The sequence below is a fragment of the Neolamprologus multifasciatus genome, chromosome 10, assembly GCF_963576455.1.
Source record: "Neolamprologus multifasciatus chromosome 10, fNeoMul1.2, whole genome shotgun sequence".
Taxonomy (NCBI): Eukaryota; Metazoa; Chordata; class Actinopteri; order Cichliformes; family Cichlidae; genus Neolamprologus; species Neolamprologus multifasciatus.
Genome location: NC_140448.1, coordinates 5,805,178 through 5,825,148, shown reverse-complemented (window position 1 = coordinate 5,825,148; position 19,971 = coordinate 5,805,178). Strand labels below are relative to the sequence as shown.

The 19,971-nt window shown below is 42.8% G+C and overlaps 3 protein-coding genes across 4 annotated transcripts in view; 1 reads left to right on the top strand and 2 right to left on the bottom strand.

The window, feature by feature from the left end:
• rps6kb1a (ribosomal protein S6 kinase B1a) overlaps positions 1-18,646 on the top strand; it is a 27,725-nt gene extending 9,079 nt beyond the window's left edge. Inside the window, exons 2-15 of one of the 2 annotated variants that reach the window (XM_085174014.1) lie at positions 202-245; positions 939-1,059; positions 3,487-3,555; positions 4,046-4,193; positions 4,286-4,343; positions 6,117-6,217; positions 7,549-7,639; positions 7,730-7,820; positions 7,936-8,043; positions 8,153-8,215; positions 8,296-8,373; positions 8,463-8,570; positions 10,443-10,555; positions 11,771-18,646. In XM_085174014.1, the coding sequence (XP_085030140.1) occupies positions 202-245; positions 939-1,059; positions 3,487-3,555; positions 4,046-4,193; positions 4,286-4,343; positions 6,117-6,217; positions 7,549-7,639; positions 7,730-7,820; positions 7,936-8,043; positions 8,153-8,215; positions 8,296-8,373; positions 8,463-8,570; positions 10,443-10,555; positions 11,771-12,035 (1,458 nt within the window). In that variant the 3' untranslated portion in view covers positions 12,036-18,646. The remainder of the gene's footprint in view (positions 1-201; positions 246-938; positions 1,060-3,486; positions 3,556-4,045; positions 4,194-4,285; positions 4,344-6,116; positions 6,218-7,548; positions 7,640-7,729; positions 7,821-7,935; positions 8,044-8,152; positions 8,216-8,295; positions 8,374-8,462; positions 8,571-10,442; positions 10,556-11,770) is intronic. The other variant, XM_085174015.1, reaches the window with a different exon arrangement.
• Positions 1-19,971, bottom strand: part of nherf4b (NHERF family PDZ scaffold protein 4b) — a 350,895-nt gene that overhangs the window by 129,453 nt on the left and 201,471 nt on the right. The window lies entirely within an intron of this gene.
• On the bottom strand, positions 15,381-19,971 carry rnft1 (ring finger protein, transmembrane 1). Its single transcript, XM_085174027.1, has 9 exons — positions 19,784-19,971; positions 18,889-19,328; positions 18,731-18,807; positions 18,543-18,643; positions 18,263-18,416; positions 18,010-18,168; positions 17,841-17,906; positions 17,658-17,759; positions 15,381-16,222 (listed from the first exon to the last, which is right to left on the bottom strand). The coding sequence occupies exons 1-9, from the start codon at positions 19,807-19,809 to the stop codon at positions 16,088-16,090; spliced, it is 1,260 nt and encodes a 419-aa protein (XP_085030153.1). The 5' UTR covers positions 19,810-19,971; the 3' UTR covers positions 15,381-16,087.

The window sequence follows — 19,971 nt, the reverse complement described above, 5'->3', positions numbered from 1 at the left end:
GCACGTCCCTGCTTAACTGTATTGGTTAGCTGTGAGGCTGTCCTAACTTTGAGTGAACTAGGCTAATAAAACTGTATCGCTAGAAAATGAAAAAGTCTGTAATGTACCTCCGATTGATTCAGACTCCCTAGTAAAGAGCAGTTCTCCCTCGCATTCCCGTGTGCCTAAATGTTGTGTCCCGGTGTCCCCCTTTGTTTCCAGGGGCAGCTCAGTGAGTACATGGAGCAGTGCAGTAGCTTTGATTTGTGAGTATAAGCGATGTTGTGATTCACTGTGTTTCGAAAAAGGGAACAAACCATTTTTTCTTAATTGGATGCGTGGGAGTCAACATTTCAGGATCTGGGAATAACCGAAATCCCGTCATAGCTGTTTTTAAATTGGTAAAAGAACTAACCGATTTTAAGCGAATTTGATTGTACTTCTGAGCCATAAGAAATTTGCAACTAAACTTAATGGAAAACTAACATAAGTTATGTAGTGCCAGACCATAACAACCCTCTGTAGCAGGGTTGTTTTGTTTTCTAATGCTGGGCTCATTAAAGTGAACTGAAACCTGGTAGCTTTGAGAGCCATTTATGTATTCAGGTGGAGAGCTGTGGTGCTGTGTGAAGCAGGTAAAACAATCAATGTAATCTGTGATAATCCTGTTTGGCTTCTTTGTTCTCACTCGGAAATATCTGAGGGATCTTTGTGTGGAAGTGCAGTCCCCCCACCTCAAACAAAATACATAAAAATAAATAAATAAAATAAAACTAGCATCAGAAAAAGTCCAGCCATTACCCAATGTTGTCATGGTGCTCACGTGTTTGTGGCACTCATCCATACTTCTGCTGTATGGCCTGGAAAATGCTAACAGTGTTGTGCAAAATATTCTGAACCTGTGTTTCATCTTTACTTTCTTATCTTCTTTATTTATTTTTTTTGCTTTGTTTTGCCAGTAACATGGATGACTGTGAGAAGTTTGAAATTTCAGAGAACAGCGTGAACAAGGGAACAGAGCAGATCAGGCCCGAATGCTTTGAGCTGCTGAAAGTTTTGGGAAAAGGTGGCTATGGAAAGGTGAGGACTCAAGACTCTCAGATCGACATTTCTCTCTGACACGTTTTCCCTCCTCCTTTTATTGACCCCTCTTGACTTGAAAGTTAGGGTTTGAAAAGGCTTAACTTAGATGTTCATATGCGCATGCATTTGATGCAGCGTTAATTTAAAAACAAAAAAAAATCCCTTTGTTTTTAAAATCGTGTAAAATGCTACTTATATTTCTTAGCCTGGGACCTGGTGTCAGTATGTGTGGGAGGCATTGCAGATGTCTTGAAATTCCAGTGGGTGGAATGGGAAATTTGGCAATAGTTTACAGTGTCATTGTTGTTTATCAACAGCCCTCCAATTCCCACAAATATCTAGCAATATTTTTCCTGTGGTAGGAAGAAAGAAATCCTGTTTCACCTTTACTGTAAGCTCTTGAAGCAAAGAAGTAGAAGCCTTTCTTTGCATAGACATGAAGCATCAAAGTAATCCATCTGCAGCTCCTTGTATCTAATCTTAGGACAAATGGAGATTTTAAAGATGAGTGCACATTGTAGGTTCTGCCTTATTTTTGTGGATGTAGAGCTCTGGAACTTCCCTGATGCTTCGTTGCTAAACTTGACAATGACAGAGCACATTAGTTATTTTGGAAACATTTTTCACTTAGCAAGCAGATGCATGACTCGCTCTGTCTGAAGTGGTTTGGCCTGAGATGACAACAAAGTCATTTTCCGTAACTTGGGACTTACTTAGAATTATGAGATAACACAGTTGTATTAAGAAAAAAGAAGAAGAAAAATGTAGCAGCTGTTTTGATATCATCGTCATGCTGCATAATTTGGCAAAAGTTTCTCTGTATTTTTAACTGAGGGTCAGAACTCAAGCCTTTCCTTATACGAAGTAAGAACAGATGATTTTAGTCTTATTTTTTAAGAGTAAAGACAATGATTTTGAAATTCATACCTGAGCGATTGAATTTGTCTCAAATGTATAATTTTTCCAATTCAAAATATCTGGACCCCACAGCTAGGGCTGCCACGATTAGTCGACTAGTCACGATTAGTCGACTATCAAAAGCGTCGACGACTGATTTAATAGTCGACGTGTCGTTTGAAGCTTTGTAAGATCACAAAAGACGCAGGAATAAGTAGTAGGATTTAAGAGTGTAATAACGGACTGAAACAGAAGATGGCAGCACTGCATGTACAAGGATGCCAGCTGCCGTTAAACCCCGAAGAAGAAGAAGCTGTGTCCCAGAATTCATAGCGCAGCCCAGCTCAGTGTCCAACAATGGCGGCAGCTAGTTAGTTTTAATATTACTCTTATTATTCTTTCTGGGTCACAAAATAAATGTTTAACGTATTTTCAGGCGAGAATGTAGCTGTGTAAACCTCAAATATCTGCTCAGTTTATCAAGACACCACATATTTTCAAAAGCGCTCCGACGTTTTCGGAGACGTCTGTTAGCCACTAGCTCGATAGCTAGCCGGGGGCTAGGCTCACTAGAGCCGTGAGAACACCGGACTCCCGGCAAATCGTTTTCAAACCCACCGCTGTCTTTCGCTACTCAGGTTAAACATGATATATAAGTCACTTAGATAACTTAAAAATGTTATTGTTTGGCTTTTTTAGTATTTGTTCCTGAGTAAATCGGTTTGGCTGAGATTAAAGTTATAGTTTTTACACAGCTGAATAAACGTCAAGCAGACAGCTGATTATCAGAAGTGTGAGATGCTGGAGAATTTACTCCGGTGTCCTGTTATATTTTAGATAGCAAGGAGTTTATTAAACTTCACCGAAACAATCTGCAGATTTCATTAAAATTTAATAAACTATCATCTTGTCTTTATTTTTAGTTAGCACAGACCTTAAACACTTAAAGCTGTAAGCTAATGATAGTTATATAAGAGCAGATGCTGCTGGTGCAATAAGCTGTACGTTTTACGTCCAATGGATGATGATCTGATTAGTCGACTATCAAAATAATCGTTTGTGGCAGCCCTACCCACAGCCAAAGGATAAGTGACGGTACATTCATCGTAGTTTTTGAAAAGGTGGTATTTAAAAGTCTTAAATAAGCTACAAAAGTCACATGCTTAGGCAATAATGTTAGCTATAAAATCATCTAATATCTCTCTGGAAGCTGTCAGCTGAAGTTCAAGATATTCAAACTAACATATAGATACATTTTAAGCATTGGCATTACGTTCACCTGCTCTCACTGCGCAGAGTGAGAGCAGCGTTTCATTATGGGCGTTGTGACCTTAGTTCCGTGCCAGAGTGCGAGGGAGTGCTGCACATATTTGATGTAACATTAAAGAAATCTGTGTTGTATCACTGCTGCTTGTCTTTCAGGAAATGCATTTCTATCTTTGTGCGCTTTAGTCTTAGATAAAATTTGATGAACCTTGTAGCACCCCTCCTTAAATGTCTTTATACAAATGTAAATTATTTTTGCAGGTGTTCCAGGTTCGGAAGGTATCGGGCGCCACCTCTGGGAAGATATTTGCTATGAAAGTTTTAAAGAAGGTGAGTAAATCTGCTTGCATGTACTCGAGTCGGGTTTATTCGTAGAAACTGGCCCGTGTCTGAATACACAATCAGTCTGGTGTTGCAGAGTTGCTGTCCGAGTTCTCCGTATCAATATCTACGAGTCCGGAGCAGGTGATCTGAATATGATATCCTCTTACGCTAAGCTATGAACCTAAAATAACGGCACCAGGCGTTTTTCTCATGACACCTCAGAGCTGCTGCTTCAGTTCATCTTGCCTCCTCTCTGCTGTCGACACAGAGCTCATGTCTGGCTCTCCTTGAAAAACCAGCTCATATTCCCCGAAGCCTGAGGTTTCGCTTAATGACTGTTTATTAGCTTAATGAGACTTAGCTGTAGCTACCATCTTGGCGTCCCGGTTCCCGCTCTGCCTCTGCAGCTGATGTTTTAAAGGTTTCGTGCCAGCTAATGGGGTAAGATTTATTGCCCAAATAGTTTCACACCCCTGCACTGTGCTTTTCTGTCCAGGCCATGATTGTGCGTAACGCAAAGGACACCGCCCACACCAAAGCCGAGAGGAACATTTTGGAGGAGGTTAAACATCCGTTCATCGTTGACCTGATCTATGCCTTCCAGACGGGGGGAAAGTTGTACCTCATCCTCGAGTATCTGAGCGGTGAGAAGGAATTCCCAGTCATTCTATCAGTGCAGCTCCTCATTCCCAGTGTGAATACATTTGAACGATGAGTTTTCGTATGTGGTAACTAGGCGGGGAGCTGTTCATGCAGCTGGAAAGAGAGGGAATCTTCATGGAGGACACAGCATGGTGAGTTGGTCTGTTGCTGGTAAAACCTCGATCAGTTTACTGTGCTCACAGTAAGCGCAGCTGCAAGCTTTCATTATCACAACAAAGCCAGTGTCCAATGAAAACAAGGGCAAATGTAAATATCATCCCTAAAAATCCTTACGTACCACGTGTAACATATAAAAACAAATACATCTGACATGTTATGCACACACTACGCAAACAGGAGTAGGTGGAAGTTGGCACTTATTAATATCCACTTTCACCAAAAACAGATATGACCGTCTGAGGCTACGTTCACACTGCAGGCGAAAGCGCATCAAATCAGATTTTTTTGACCCTCTGCGACCATCTATCCGATCATGGTGTGACAGTGTGAACGGCACAAATCCAATATTTTCAAATCCGATCTGGGTCACTTTCGTATGTGGTGCTGAATCCGATACATATCTGATGTTTTAGAAAGCGACTGCTGTTTGATGGTCATGTCGCATTAAATGCATTAAATTTACGTCACCGACACAAGACAGACGCCAATTATCAGCACCGGAGAAGACATCGCGAACGCTTCCTGGCCATCCGGTGAAACTGTTGGAAAGACAACGTTGGAGAAACGTGAACATTTTATTTGTTCTGTATAATCTGCAGATTCTGACAGAAATCTGCAACTATCCTTTGAAGCACCGCTCCTCTAAAACAGCAATAAGGATCATTATTAGGTTATTTACATTATTATGTAAATAACAAAATAACTTAAAGCAAAAATTGGGAAACGTGAAGTCTGAAGTCTTTATATTAAGGTCCATCAGTCAAACATACTGTTGCTCTGGGTCTAAACAGAGCGCGTTGTGTGTGACGTCTTCTTTTGCGCATGCGGCCGCTTTGAGCGTTCACACTAGAGCGCGTTTGCTGTCGCATTTTATTTGTAGTGTGAACGAGCAGACAAAAAAATCGCATTTGATCAAAAAATCAGAATTGAGCATCAAGACCTGCAGAGTGAATGTAGCCTGAGTGACATCACTGAGAGGAACATTATCTACATTCATACAATTTGTTGTTTTTGACCAGACGTGTGAAGTTGTGTGTTTTGTTTGTTCCACACTAACTCCTGTGACTGTAATGCTGTGATGTTTCACATTAGTCCTTCCTACCAGCTTGCTGAACAGATTGATTTGCTGCTTTATACAGTAGTTGCATCTTGCATGTTTGCATATTGCATGATCAGCATCATGCATTTAGGATGTTAAACCACAGAAGAGGCATCTTAACAGTGATGTGACTTTATGATTCACATTCGGTCAAAAACAGGTTCTCCAAAATATTTCTAGGAATAAAACAAAGAGACAAACAGTAGCTGCTTGTGTTCTGATTGGAGCAGACGGACGTATTTAAACTGTAGCCCCAAAAAGCATTGCGAGGAAAAAAAATCACATCGAGGAAATTGGCACACGGGGGAGTTTAAAGTTTGAGGAACTGACTTACGTGAAGGGAGGCACGTAGGTGACTGTTTCTCAGACACTGAGCTGGAACAGTAGGACTGTCCTTTTGTCTTATAAACACAGTCTGTAGATGGAGACTCCATGAACCAAAGTGCTGAACAAATCAGGGTTAGTAGTATTCCTAGAATAATGAAAGAGACACTGAGTGCAGAAAGGCACAGGACTGTAAACATTACATCATAACGTGGGCAAAAAATGTGCGTAAACATAGAAGAATAATGAGGAAAAATGGATAAAATGTCAATGCATTCGACTAAATATGGGACCTGCGTTGTTTTTCTTTTTCTGTTGACAGTTTCTACCTGGCTGAGATCTCAATGGCGCTGGGTCACCTGCACCAAAAAGGCATCATCTACAGGGACTTAAAACCTGAGAACATCATGCTCAATAACAACGGTACTGAAACACTCGGAGCTGCTTACTAAACGTCCGACTAGGGCTGGGCGACAGAAACGATATACGATAGAAACGATATAAATTTGGCCAACGATAGAGATTTTGACTATACCGCTCTATCGTGATAGCACATGTTGATGATGTCATCAAGCTGCGCCTGTTTTGGTCGAAAGCATCGCAGCGGCTAAACCCATTATCATCTGCAAATTATGGTGACAGTCATAGCAAAGAGATGAAGCACTTTTGAAATATGGGGGAATTCTCTCGCAGCTGCTCTGTTCCCATGTTGTTGCAGTATATTAATAACTAACCTCGTATTGTGGATGAATAATCTCAGTTGTTCTCCTGACTGAAGTTTGGCCCGTGTATAGCATCCTGCCATGCGATTGCATTTGTCCCTGACCACCAGAATCCTTCACGTTAACTTTTATCGAGTGGAAAAAAAGTTGGCGTTCATCCTCCAGCTTCACTGTGCTAATGTTATGCTAACATAGCTGTGTCGCTAGCAATCACGTAGCACATCATTATATACCAGCTAGCCGAACTTCAGTAACCCTACAAACGTCACTGCTGTTTAGTTTTCTGTCTTCATTTATGTTGGAAGTGATAGCAGAGCTGTACGTTTGAATTAGTTTCAGAAATCTCTCAGTCAGAACATGCTACATCATGTTTAGATGGAAGCTAGCGAGCTAACTTCCTGCTAACCTACCTTCGTTAAATGTAACAAAATCCTGTTTTCATGGATGCCTGGATGTTAAACTTAATTGTTACACCTGGTAAAGCAGCAACGCTGATGATTTTATTAAAGATTAAAGAATTTAGACCGTTTTTAACTCTTAGTGTTCGTTTGACTTTGGGACCTGAAGTAGACGGAGTTTTGGACCCAGATTACTCCGTGAAGCTCCTCACTGCGGCAGCCGTAATGCTCTGACGATCCATCAAGCAGTGCGGCTTACCAAAGTTGTACTAAAACATTTTTTAACAGATTCGCCAAAATCGGTTCGAGGTCAGTAAGCACATCCAGAATTCATACATAAGCCACACTCTCGATTTTTGGGAAAATTAAAGGATTGTAAGTGTGCCTTATAGTGTGGAAAATACGTTATACAGAAGAAAAGAATATATCGCGATATATATCGTTACCGCACATGCTTCAAATTATATCGCGATATGAATTTTAGGCCATATCGCTCAGCCCTACATCCGACCTAGATGCATGTCCTTCACCAACTGAGATTTTCTTGCAAATATCTTCTGCTTGTTTTGCATTCAACTCTTAAAACACAACTTTGAACCTTCTAACGTGTCCTCTGTACGCATCCACCTTCTAGGACACGTGAAGCTGACGGACTTCGGCCTATGCAAAGAGTCCATCCATGATGGAACAGTCACCCACACCTTCTGCGGCACTATCGAGTACATGTATGGCAAACAGTCTGATGATTTACATCCACATCAGCACATTCATGCCTCTTGTTTGACACGCCTTCTCCTCTGCCTCTTCTTCCTCAGGGCTCCAGAGATCCTGATGAGGAGTGGACATAATCGTGCTGTGGACTGGTGGAGTCTGGGAGCGCTCATGTACGACATGCTGACAGGAGCAGTAAGTACAAACCAGTCAACCTCTTAATGCCGTAACTAATGCAAGTAACCGGAACCGTTACAGCGTCCTTATCGCGCTGCTCAGCTAACGTTTCCAATCTGCTGCTGTTCCTCAGCCTCCGTTCACCGGTGAAAACCGAAAGAAGACCATAGACAAAATCTTAAAATGTAAACTCAGCCTTCCACCTTACCTCACGCAAGAAGCCAGGGACCTTCTGAAAAAGGTGAGCTGTTAAAGCCTCGCTCCTCGCCACACGCTTCACACGCCATGTTGTGTCTCGTTAAAAAGCACTGATCTGCTGTCAGAAATACAAATATTTTTGTTTTTTCTAGTTGCTGAAAAGAAATGCCTCGTTGCGACTCGGGGGCGGTCCAGGAGATGCAGCTGAAGTCCAGGTAGGCATCGCTTTTCAGACGGAGCTTGAAAAATCTGTTTTAAAAAACCACACAGACACAAACAGCTGTCATGTTTCCAGGCCCACACGTTCTTCCGCCTTATAAATTGGGACGAACTCCTTGCTCGCAAAGTAGAGCCTCCATTTAAACCATTTCTGGTGAGTTTGTCTTCCACACAGAGATGTCCTGTGTAATGTGGCCATGAAGGTCATTAACTAACCTGATTATTATTGTATTTTTTTTACAGCAATCAGCTGATGATGTCAGCCAGTTTGATTCCAAGTTCACCAGTCAGACTCCAGTGGACAGCCCCGACGACTCCATGCTCAGTGAAAGTGCCAATCAAGTCTTCCTGGTGTGTAACTGGTGCCTTTTACTCTGTGAACTAATCGTTGGTGATAAGTCACTCATGTGAAAGGAGTCAAAGGACAAACAACTGCTTTGCTTTTAATGTGACCACCTGACCGCAGTGCAAGTACACTCACCGGCCACTTCATTAGTTACACCTTGCAAGTGTTAGTGAACACTCAGTTCTCTGTGGTAACCCAACAAGGTGCCGTCCCACATCGACAGTAGGGCTGCTTGATTATGGCAAAAATGATAATCACGATTATTTTCACTGAAATTGAGATCTCAATTATTTGACGATATTTATTTAACAATAACAATGCTCTGTGGTGCAGCTACGACACTGTAGCAAAGTTTACACACTGTGTCTACTTGATCCACGTCTGACTCCGTGAACCCATAATGTTTCCACACCACTCAAGTTTTTTTACCTCTTTTCAACCAACAGCAGTCACTCTCCTCTCCAAATAACTTCTGCTGAGCTTTCCGAGCTTCCCTCGGCTCCTCTTAATCAGCGGTCCCCAACCTCCGGGCCTCGGACCGGTACCGGTCCGTGAGTCGTTTGGTACCGGGTCGCCAGAGTTGAAGCTCAGGTGTGAAATGTATAGTTTTCAGGGTTTTTATCAGTTTTCAGCGTTATTTTGTTATCGTTTTTATCGTTTACTCGGTTTTCCTGGGTCTTTTCACGTGTGTTATGAATAAATCTTCTTTTTTTCGGTACCGGTACTAGTTTTATTTTGTTGTATTTATCCGCGACACCTTAAAGGCCGGTCCATGAAAATATTGTCGGGCATAAACCAGTCCGTGGCGCAAAAAAGGTTGGAGACCGCCGCTCTTAATTGTTGTGACGCGTGTTCGAAATGCAGAGAGGTGCGCTTGATTTGCCACACAGAGCAGCGCGAGAGTAAAGCACGAGGGCGGGGCTAATAATCGGCTCAGTCATTTTTAATGATCGTTGAAAGCCCAGATCGTAATCGTGATTAAAATTCGATTAATTGAGCAGCCCTAATTGACAGGATAGCATCACACAGCTGCTGCGTCCGGGATGCGACTCTTGTTTCAACACATCCAAAGTGCTCTGTTGGGTCGAGTCTGGCCAGCCTTCTCCGGCATTAGCAGGGAATGGCTGCTTCCTGGATTATTTTCTGCTTTGGACCACTCTCTGTAAACTCAGGAGGTGATGGTGTGGGAAAATCCCAGCAGATCAGCAGTTTCTCAGATATACTCGGACCAGAGTCGCTTAAATCACCTTTCTGCCCCATTCTGAACCTCACACGTCATCTTCACCATGTGTATGAGTTTAGTGTGAATGAGAGAGTTGCTGCCCTGCCATTGGCTGGTTAGTTATGTGCACTAATTAGCAGTTGGGACAGGTATACCTGACAGAGCGGTGGGTGAGCGTATAATAATGTTGCAGGGTAAGCTCTATGCGTGTCAGTGTTTTGTAGAGTTTCGTTCGATCATCGTTTGTGGTCGGATGATGTAAGGTAGGAAAACGCTAAATATCTGGTGCAAAGCTGATGTTGCTAAATTTACGCAGACGCAGAGTTTTTAATAGAAAACGGTGCACTGACTGTTTCTGTGTTATCTGAAAACATGCAAACAGCAGCTAGTTCTGGACATACTGGGTTTTTTTTTCATGTTTTGTTTCTTTCCCCCCCTTTTCGACAAGTGGGTCTTACGAGAACCAGTTAATGCGTCCCATCTGGTTTAATCCTGTTGGTTTTCCTGGAAGCTTCACTCACTTTTCCACCGCATTGCATGATATGGTTTACTCAGCATTTCATTGCTCATCATCAGCTGTGGGTTGTTTTTGGAAAGATGGTCTTTGAAGTGGGCTGAGATCTCTTTCTGTTTTTGTCCTCCACCCCTTCCCCAGGGTTTCACATATGTAGCCCCATCTGTGCTTGAAAACGTCAAAGAGAAGTTCTCCTTTGAGCCAAAGGTCCGCTCGCCGCGAAAGTTCCCGGGAAGCCCGAGAACACCTGTGAGGTAACGCCATGTTGTTTTTCTCTGCAGATCTGTTCAATTTCACTGGTCATTTAAAAAATTTCCCAAAACAAGTCTTCATGCTGATGACTCACTTGCTGACCTTGTGAATAGCTTAAAGTTGCTTGGCTAACAGTAAGGCATTTAAAGTCATTAAAGCTTAAATGAGTTGAATAAAAAAATGGATAGGGAAGTTGTACGCATCCTTTCATGTCTAAGGTTGCATGAATAAGAACATTAAATTAAAAAAAACAACCTTAAAATGATTTATATACAACCTCAGATAAACAACAACACAAAATAATTTGAAGCCAGAATGCAGAATCAGTGGACGGTGCTCCCTTACTGCTCCCATTAAAACAGTGATTAGCCCGATGCTGCTGATCCACCATAAAGGCAGATGTTTTGGCAGTTTGCTGGTCTTGAGCATTAATGTGTGTTAACACAGTGCTGAGGAGGAACAGTTGCTGCTGCCCATGAGTTTTGAGAGGGTCACAAGACCATTTCCAAATGATTTCAAGTGAATCGTTCTACTGTGGGAAAGATTATTCCCAAGTAGGAAATGTTCAGCACAACTGTCATTGTACCCAGGAAAGCCACGTCAGTCCGTGCACTACCTCAGAGCCACATCTCAGACTCGACAGGGAAAGTTCATAATAGTACAATTAGAAAAAGGCAAAGGTTGCAAGGACAAGGCTCTTTTCTCTAAAGAAGAACACGGCAAAGTCGTATCTGTACACGCCACAAAACCTCTGGAACAATGTTCCAAAATGAAGACGTCTGGCAACAACACCATAACTCACCGGACGAGCATGGCGGTAGAGGGATAATGATTTGGGCTCGTTTTGCAGCAACTATGGAACTCCTGTGTACCAAAGTGTCCTTGAGCCAAATATGCAGCTTTCTATCCGACAGCTAAAGCTAAATGGGTCCTTTCATAGGACACATCAGGGAACCTACATCCAAATGTCTCAAGAAGAAAACTAAATGTGGTTTAATGACCCGGTCAAAGTCTGGAAGTCTTACTGAACTGAAGCAACGTTGTTGTGTCATGTTGTTTATTCTCAGGTTGTATTTAAATAAATAAACAAGTTGCTTTTTGTCTTCGTAAGTCCTGGTACGATGGTGTGCTTTGGTGTACTTTTTCACGACTGTAGCCGTGCGGTGCACATAACAGCCTTTGAGCCTAATCAAAGTATGTCATATCTTCTTCCTCAGTCCGGTGAAGTTTGCGGGGGGGGGCAACTGGCACCGGGGAGCTTTGATGACTGGCAGCCCGTCTCTGCTTTCACCCAGCAGCTCGATGGACCAACCCATGGAGGTTTCAGCAGTGGAGCAAATGGACACGAGCGGCAGCGGCTTCACCGAGGCTTCTGCGCCGCTTCCCATCAGGCACCCTTCGGGCATCAGTGTAGGGCCCTACAAGAAGCAGGCGTACCCCATGAACTCCAAGCGGCCCGAACACCTACGAATGAACCTATGACGCTCGGCTCGCCTACGAACGCCGGCCCTCTTTGAGTGTCCCTTCCTTTTCCTTTTGTCCTTTCAAAGAGACTTGTAGGATTTTTTTTTTTTTTACTTCGACTGACGCTGTCAACGCCGATCACCAGCTCTTCCAGCAGCGCCTTCCCCTCCTTAACCGCCGGAAACCTCCTGACTTAGCCTGGGCCTTTTTTTTATTTTTTATGTAACTCGCCACAGCTAATCAGCAGTTTATAAATTAGCAGAGCAGTGTGAGAGAGGTGCTCTTCGACAAACTGTTCGAACGTGTGCTGACGCCAGCTGACGAGTGGGCTCAGGTGATTGAGATGTACTCAACTGGCATTATTGTATGATTTACTGGTGCTCTTTTATCTTCGAGTCTAGGGTAACGTTACTTGTAGTGTTTACGGCGAGTCTACTCCATCACAGTGAGAAAAGGATCTCTAATAAGGAGCGTTTGTTTCTTCCTCGTCGTGACATTTCATCTGAACAGTCACTCTGTGAAGTTTCGGATCGCGCTGTCAGTCAGTAGATTTATTGGATCATCGTTTCACAGGGTTAGGTCCTTTATATTTGAAGGACAGAGTCAGATCGCCTTCATCACTAGAGCTTAGAGCAGGTGTAGGTGAGCGCGCCTGAAGGAAAGCAGCTATAAAAAGACAAGTGACATTTCAGCCAAGTGCATCACTTCCACCACAGTCGATACCAAATGCTGGCACTGCTCTGTCTGACTGGAGGGCTTCCTGTGGGACGCCGATCCAGAAACACTGTTCGTTTTCTTTGTGTTGAATGTAAACAGACTCCAAAAGCCTTTGTGTGTCACTTAAATCTCCTGCTCTTATTTTTTAACTCATGCAGTCTCATTGCCACTGGCATGGTTGGAAACCAACAAGCATGTTGACCCAAAATACTCTGAGCCAGATTGGTATCACTGCCTTTTTTACTGACATCAGCTGCATTCATGTCTAAGGTACTGTGACTGTGCTTTTTGTGCATTGTAACATGGCTTTAAGCGTAAGGGCGTATTAACACACGCCTGTATGAATAGACCATCTATTAAGAGTGGGATGTTTGGGGTGTTTGTGCGACGTAAAGCTGCTAGATGAGCCTTTGGAGTCAAGCCATTGAACCCTGTCATCCTAAAAATGACCAAAGGTCTGATTCAGATTCCCATAATGCTAATGAAAGCTAAATGAGTGACTTCTGTTGTTGTTTTTGAAATTGTTCCCTGCAATCCACAAATGCTGACTGTAACGTTCGGCCAAAACGAGCTGAAGCTTTGGGGATTTTTCTGGCAATCATAAAAAACAACACAGGAAGTTTGCGCCTTTTTCTACAAATTAACTGTGCAGAAACTTTTGGTTCATACGTCATGTTTTAGGTTTTACTGACTGAGCTGATGTATTTGGATCATTCCTGTAAAGCAGCTGTGTTTAACAGCCGCCACTCCACTCGCTTACTTTGTTTATATTTATTTCAAGTGCCATTGTGGTTCCACTTCGTTGTCTACACTATGCAAACTATGTATTTATTATGTAGTATTATTCACATAGGGCAGCAGAATGTGTAAAAAGTTGATTTGACTTCTGTTGCAATTATAATCGTGTACAGTGTAATTTTATTTCCATAGAAAGTCTTACAAGAACCTCAGATGCAGCTTTTTTTATGTTTCAAAGGCCGAACGTCTTACAGTATTTATTTCGAGGCAGTTTCACTTTGAAACCTTTTTTTTTCTTCTTCATTTTAGACTTTCCTTGCCAAAAACTTGAAGTGTAGTTTTTCTTTTGCAGTGGAAAGATAGATGATGTTATGATGCAAAAACCAATGGGAACGGCACTGTGCCTTTGCTGACAGAGTACATCATGTATGTACAGTTTGCTGTATAGTGTAGTTGTGTGAGTGCGTGTGCGCGTGTAAGGCTGGGATTGATTACCAACGCTGACGTCCTGTCACGCCTTTCTAGGATGTGTATATCTTTGATCGTGGTCTGAGTGGGAGGTTCGGTGTGACTGTCGTGTCTGCGACACGGTGATGTAAAAGTGGTGCATTTTGCTTCTGTTCAGGTATGTTTAAGGAGCATTTTACACACAGATGTTTGAACCATACTTTATCAAGCTTACTTGATAACATGTCTCGAGTTGAAAAGGATATTTTAGTCACTGGTGACATTTCTGTTGTGTCAATCCTTCACCTGAACTGTATCATGTACATAATGAAGTTGAAATAAAACAAATGAACAGAGCCTGTCTGAGTCCTGCTGGTGCAACAGAATGTTTCAGTGTATCTCAGGTAGGGCTGCCACAAACGATTATTTTGATAGTCGACTAGTCACCCATTATTTTTACGATTAGGCAACTAATCAGATCATCATCCATTGGACGTAAAACGTACAGCTTATTGCACCAGCAGCATCTGCTCTTATATACCTATCATTAGCTTACAGCTTTCAGTGTTTAAGGTATGTGCAAACTAAAAATAAAGACAAGATGATAGTTTATTACATTTTAATGAAATTTGCAGATTGTTTCGGTGAAGTTTAATAAACTCCTTGCTATCTAAAATATAACAGGACACCGGAGTAAATTCTCCAGCATCTCACACTTCTGATAATCAGCTGTCTGCTTGACGTTTATTCAGCTGTGTAAAAACTATAACTTTAATCTCAGCCAAACCAATTTACTCAGGAACAAATAAAATACTAAAAAAAAGCCAAACAATAACATGTTTATCTAAGTGACTTATATATCATGTTTAACCTGAGTAGCAAAAGACGGCGGTGGGTTTGAAAACGATTAGCCGGGAGTCCGGTGTTCTCACGGCTCTAGTTAGCCTAGCCCCCGGCTAGCTATCGAGCTAGTGGCTAACAGACGTCTCTGAAAACGTCGGAGCGCTTTTGAAAATATGTGGTGTCTTGATAAACTGAGCAGATATTTGAGGTTTACACAGCTACATTCTCGCCTGAAAATATGCTAAACGTTTATTTTGTGACCCAGAAAGAATAATAAGAGTAATATTAAAACTAACTAGCTGCCGCCATTGTTGGAAACTGAGCTGGGCTGCGCTATGAATTCTGGGACACAGCTTCTTCTTCGGGGTTTAACGGCAGCTGGCATCCTTGTACATGCAGTGCTGCCATCTTCTGTTTCAGTCCGTTATTACACTCTTAAATCCTACTACTTATTCCTGCGTCTCTTGTGATCTTACAAAGCTTTTGATAGTAGACGTAATCGTGACTAGTCGACTAATCGTGGCAGCCCTAATCTCAGTGATAACGTCCAAGTTTTTTTTCCCATAAACTGGAAGCTGTTCACAGTTTGTGCCACAAATCAAGCCAAGAACTCTTAACTTAAATGTAGATCTTTAATCAGAGTTTATGGATCAGAGCGGATAAAAATAACAGTGAAATGATTTTTGTACATAAAATAGATGTTTCTCCCAGTCTTTGGTTTTTACAAAAACGGGGCAACGTCAGCCCTGTAAAAAAATAATTTGTGTAAATCAGTATCACAATCATCTGCAGAAGTTTGCTGTGTGCACATATTAATGAGTAATTATACCTATGAGTTGTTCCAGAAGGTCAGCTCTGCAGCCTGATTTCAAACTGATACAACTAAAGCAGATGCTTTTATTTGGCGCATTCGTTTGGATGAATCGAATAGTTGCGATCACAAATTAGGTAACACTAGACAAGACGGGGATCAGGTGCTGTGTGTAATTCTCTTATGCTCCTATATTCACAAAACATTAAAAAAACGTGGAAGTAATGAAATTTTCATTCGAGGAAAGTTTCAAAGACTAAAGGTGAAGAAAAGCAACACAAAGCAAAACGACTTAAATCAAAAAAATACTCGAGGGTGAGAAAATAAGAAATTCTTTGCTGGAGATTTAACAAGAGAAGCCAGAAACGTGCCTCTGGTCGTGTACCTTCACTGGCCCCGGCCTTTAACTGACTAATGAAACAGTGTGTACGACGTTATCTGTCAGTGGGGCTCGACAGCCATGAAAAGTCACATATCACATACAAAATAATACCAGTATCCCACAGCTGAACCATTAATAAATCTGCAGGTGTGGAGACGTGGCTCCATCTCTCCACTTGTAGACCTTCTCGGTGATGACCGTGCGGCAGAGGGGGCAGCTCTTCTCCCGGTTGAACCACAGAGCGATGCATTCGTCACAGAATATGTGCTGCACAGCGGAGAAGTGAAAGCACATCAACACATTTTACACTCAAAGGGCTACTGAACTTCTTCAAGTTTGTTTTAGCTCCTTCGTCACTCTTTACACCAGCTTTGTCCTGATTGGCTGCCCCTTGCAGACATTTTCCAACAGCAGGTGGGGCGGACTTCTATGCTCAAGACTTCATAAATAGGCGGTTGTAGCTGTTGTAAAGTAAATAAATAAAGCCGATATGAAGGTACCCTAAATTTGCATTCCTCTAACGCAGGGGTGGGCAACTCCAGGCCTCGAGTGCCGGTGTCCTGCAGGTTTTAGATCTCACCCTGGGTCAGCACACCTGAATCACATGATTAGTTCATTCCCAGGCCTCTGGAGAACTTTAAGACATGTTGAGGAGGAAATTTAACCATTTAAATCAGCTGCTTTGGATCAAGGACACATCTAAAACCTGCAGGACACCGGCCCTCGAGGCCTGGAGTTGGAGACCCCTGATCTAGAGGAAAATGCTCCCTTTCTTTTTTACCTCACTCGATGCTACTCTGGTGAGTTTATGCTCTCAGTCAGTCCCTTCAAATTTTATTGAATGATGAAAGTTTGTCAGGTGAAGATTAAAGTTAAACACTGAAACACCATGATGGATGCTCTTCACAGCAGTGAAATGGTTGCGTTTATCTTTTATATCAGGGGTGGGGAACTCCAGGCCTCGAGTCCTGCAGGTTTTAGACGTGTCCGTGATCCATCACAGCTGATTTAAATGGCTAAACGACCTCCTCAACATGTCCTGAAGTTCTCCAGAGGCTGGTAATGAACTAATCATGTGATTCAGGTGTGTTGACCCAGGGTGAGATCTAAAACCTGCAGGACAGAGTTCCCCACCCCTGGTTTATATACAGTCTATGTCACAGTCAGAGCTGTGTGCCTGATATAAAATCTGACAGGGAACATCTGTACACACTCTGACCTCACCATTTGAAAGTGTTTTACAGAAGCATCAAACACTGTAGCAGCAAATACAGGACTAAAGTCCTGAGCCACCCCTCATTACTTGATTTTCTATGTACAAGTAAACTTTTTATAGATTCAGCTAAAGAAATGGGAACAAATGTTTTGAGGCAGGCTGCCAGCAACAAAGTCCCAACAGAAACCGTTTCAGCTGGTTCACTGTCGGGGTGTCATGTGAAGACTTAACACTGATTCACTGGTCCTTGAGTTTTTATGCTTGAATGACTTAGAGTTCAGCCTTAAATTGCTTAATAAACAAAAGAAATAAAAATTCCTCTGAAAATGATCAGGCACAAGAACAGGACTGAAGATGAGGAAAAAGCAGCCAATGTCCAAAGAAAAGTCTGGCTCCTTTGGAGCAAATCATAAAGAAATGAGGGGGGACTCAACACTTTTGTGGCAGCGTACAGCAGGCCCTGGAAGTGTGCACGTGTCGTTTTACCTGACAGAGAAGTGCACGTGGCTCCCTGTACTCGCCCTGACAGATGGGGCAGACATCTCCAGCCTCGTTACACTGACTCCTCGTGGCTGTTGTGCCTGTGCACTGAGAAATAACATGGACACTTCAGCACAATCTGCATTTACCTTTAATTCACAATTTAAATAAAAGCTGTTTAACACTGACCTCGACTCGTAGGAACAGTCTCCCAGTTTTCATTAAAGACGTCCACTGACCATACAATCCTAAAAGCTAAAAGGGAGAGAAAACATCAGGTTTCGATGTAATTGTCAACAGGAAACAGAACCCTTTTAGCATTTATACTACAAAAAATATACAAGCTGTAGGATCACACCTTTAGTATGAGGTAGAGCAAAGCCAACAGGACCCCGAGTGTAAGTCCAGGGGTGCCTTCGGTCTCCTGGTAGGTGACTAGGTAGCGGAACCACAGTGGAACAGGCGCTATAGCCTGGTGGACTTGACCCAGCTCTTCAGTCAACATGAGCCACCGGCCCTGGAGAAACAAACTTAAGCTACTGAACCAGCCCTGCCAACTTTGGTTTTGTTCATTAAGTCAACAATGTCGAGAATAAATCCACAAATCAAACCTGAGTTCGATAGGACACCAGTGAAGAGGGCAGCAGCAAAATAAGGCACTTGATTCCCATGCAGAGGAACTTTATTACAAAGTTGGTGATGCCGACTGCCCAGAGTGTCTCCCAGAAACCCAGCGGCTCAATGGTTGGACTGAGCAGGATGAGGCTATGAGGAAGGGTGACAGTCGGGTTAAACGACATAATGCTCTTCAACACATCTGATCACACTCCACTTTTAGGTTGGACACTATTTCTAGTGATAAGTGAGGCGACACAATGGATCGTGCCTTACCAATGATAAAGTGTCTCTGTGAAAAAGGTGTAGTAAAGCAGTAAGGTGGAGGAGATCAGGAAGAGCAGCAGCCATATGCACTGCAGCTTTGAGTGACGATCCTGCACACAGACAACATGTCGTATTAGGGACTTAATTAATATTCATAAACGCATCACAAATCAACAGTTTTTCAGCTGCTGACTCACCTGAAGAAAGACTTGAGTTTGAATGTTTTTATTCACATACAGAAAGGTTGTGAAGAGGCCAATCCCAACTGCTAAACCTGGTGAAGGAAGAGAGACACGATGACATGCGTTCTTGTGCTCACAGCTGTGGTGACACTGCTTTCTTCACTCCTGCTTACCTAGAGCATGTTGGATCACCAGCTTAGCGCACAGTATGACCAGGAAAGGAAGACTCTTTTGGAGCCAGCGGAAGAGACAGCGTAGCTCAGAAAGAGAGGCGCTGGGTTCTCCAGAGTCCAGATCAGAGTCGGGCGGGTCAAGCTCGGGCTCTGAACTGGAAGGGGGCCCCCGATTATGTGCGTGTGAATGCGAGTGGCTGTGGGAGTTGATCCTGCATCTCCTGGATGACGCACCTCCACTGGACTCTCCGGTCATGGGTACTCGTACCTCACTGCTCTCAGGGCTGGAGGCAGCAGCACCACTAACAGGTGCCCTGGTGAAAAGCTCTGGTTGCAGAGTTAGGGATAAACCATTTCCCGCATGACCTCCCCGCTCAGTTGAATTAGGCTGCATTACAGTAGGAGACTCCCTCAGCTTCAGTACTCTTCTGGAATCAGTCCTAAGACACAAGAGCCTCGGTCAGAGTGTGTCCCGCTGCAGCTACGATCACGGCCATATTTACGTGTCAACTGACAGAGACAACCGACGTAAAGACGTCAATAAAGTGTTAAGAAGTAATGAAGGGTTTAGCACTGTTTATGCTAAAACAGCCGAGACTTCTCTCTGACAGTATTGTGCTACTTTGGGGCACGAATGCGACTGGAGATCTGCTTTTTTAGGTTGGCTAAAGTTCACAAAAGTGAATTACTCTGACATTATTTCCACATAACTCACTTCATTATACCAACGTAACTACCGTCAGGTAAAACCCCCCAGACATTTTCAAGTAATAGTAATTTAAAAAAAAGATCCAAAGCAGCTAACAGGTAAAATGAGCGTTTCCTACACACAGCTAGCCGTTAGCATTAGCAGCTAGCATGTTTTTTCTTAGGCCCCGTTTAAGCTTCAGCTCACCTGTCATTCTGTACCCGGAGTTTCATGGTAGGCTCTGGGTCTCCATCTAGAACAAAAGCCGACCCGCCAAACGAAACAAAAACAAAAAACAAAAAAAACAAAAATAAGATGTTAGCTTTTAGGCTAAGCCATAAGCTGCTTGTACAGACATGACGTTGTTTTACGACTGCACACGTCACGACGTTTTT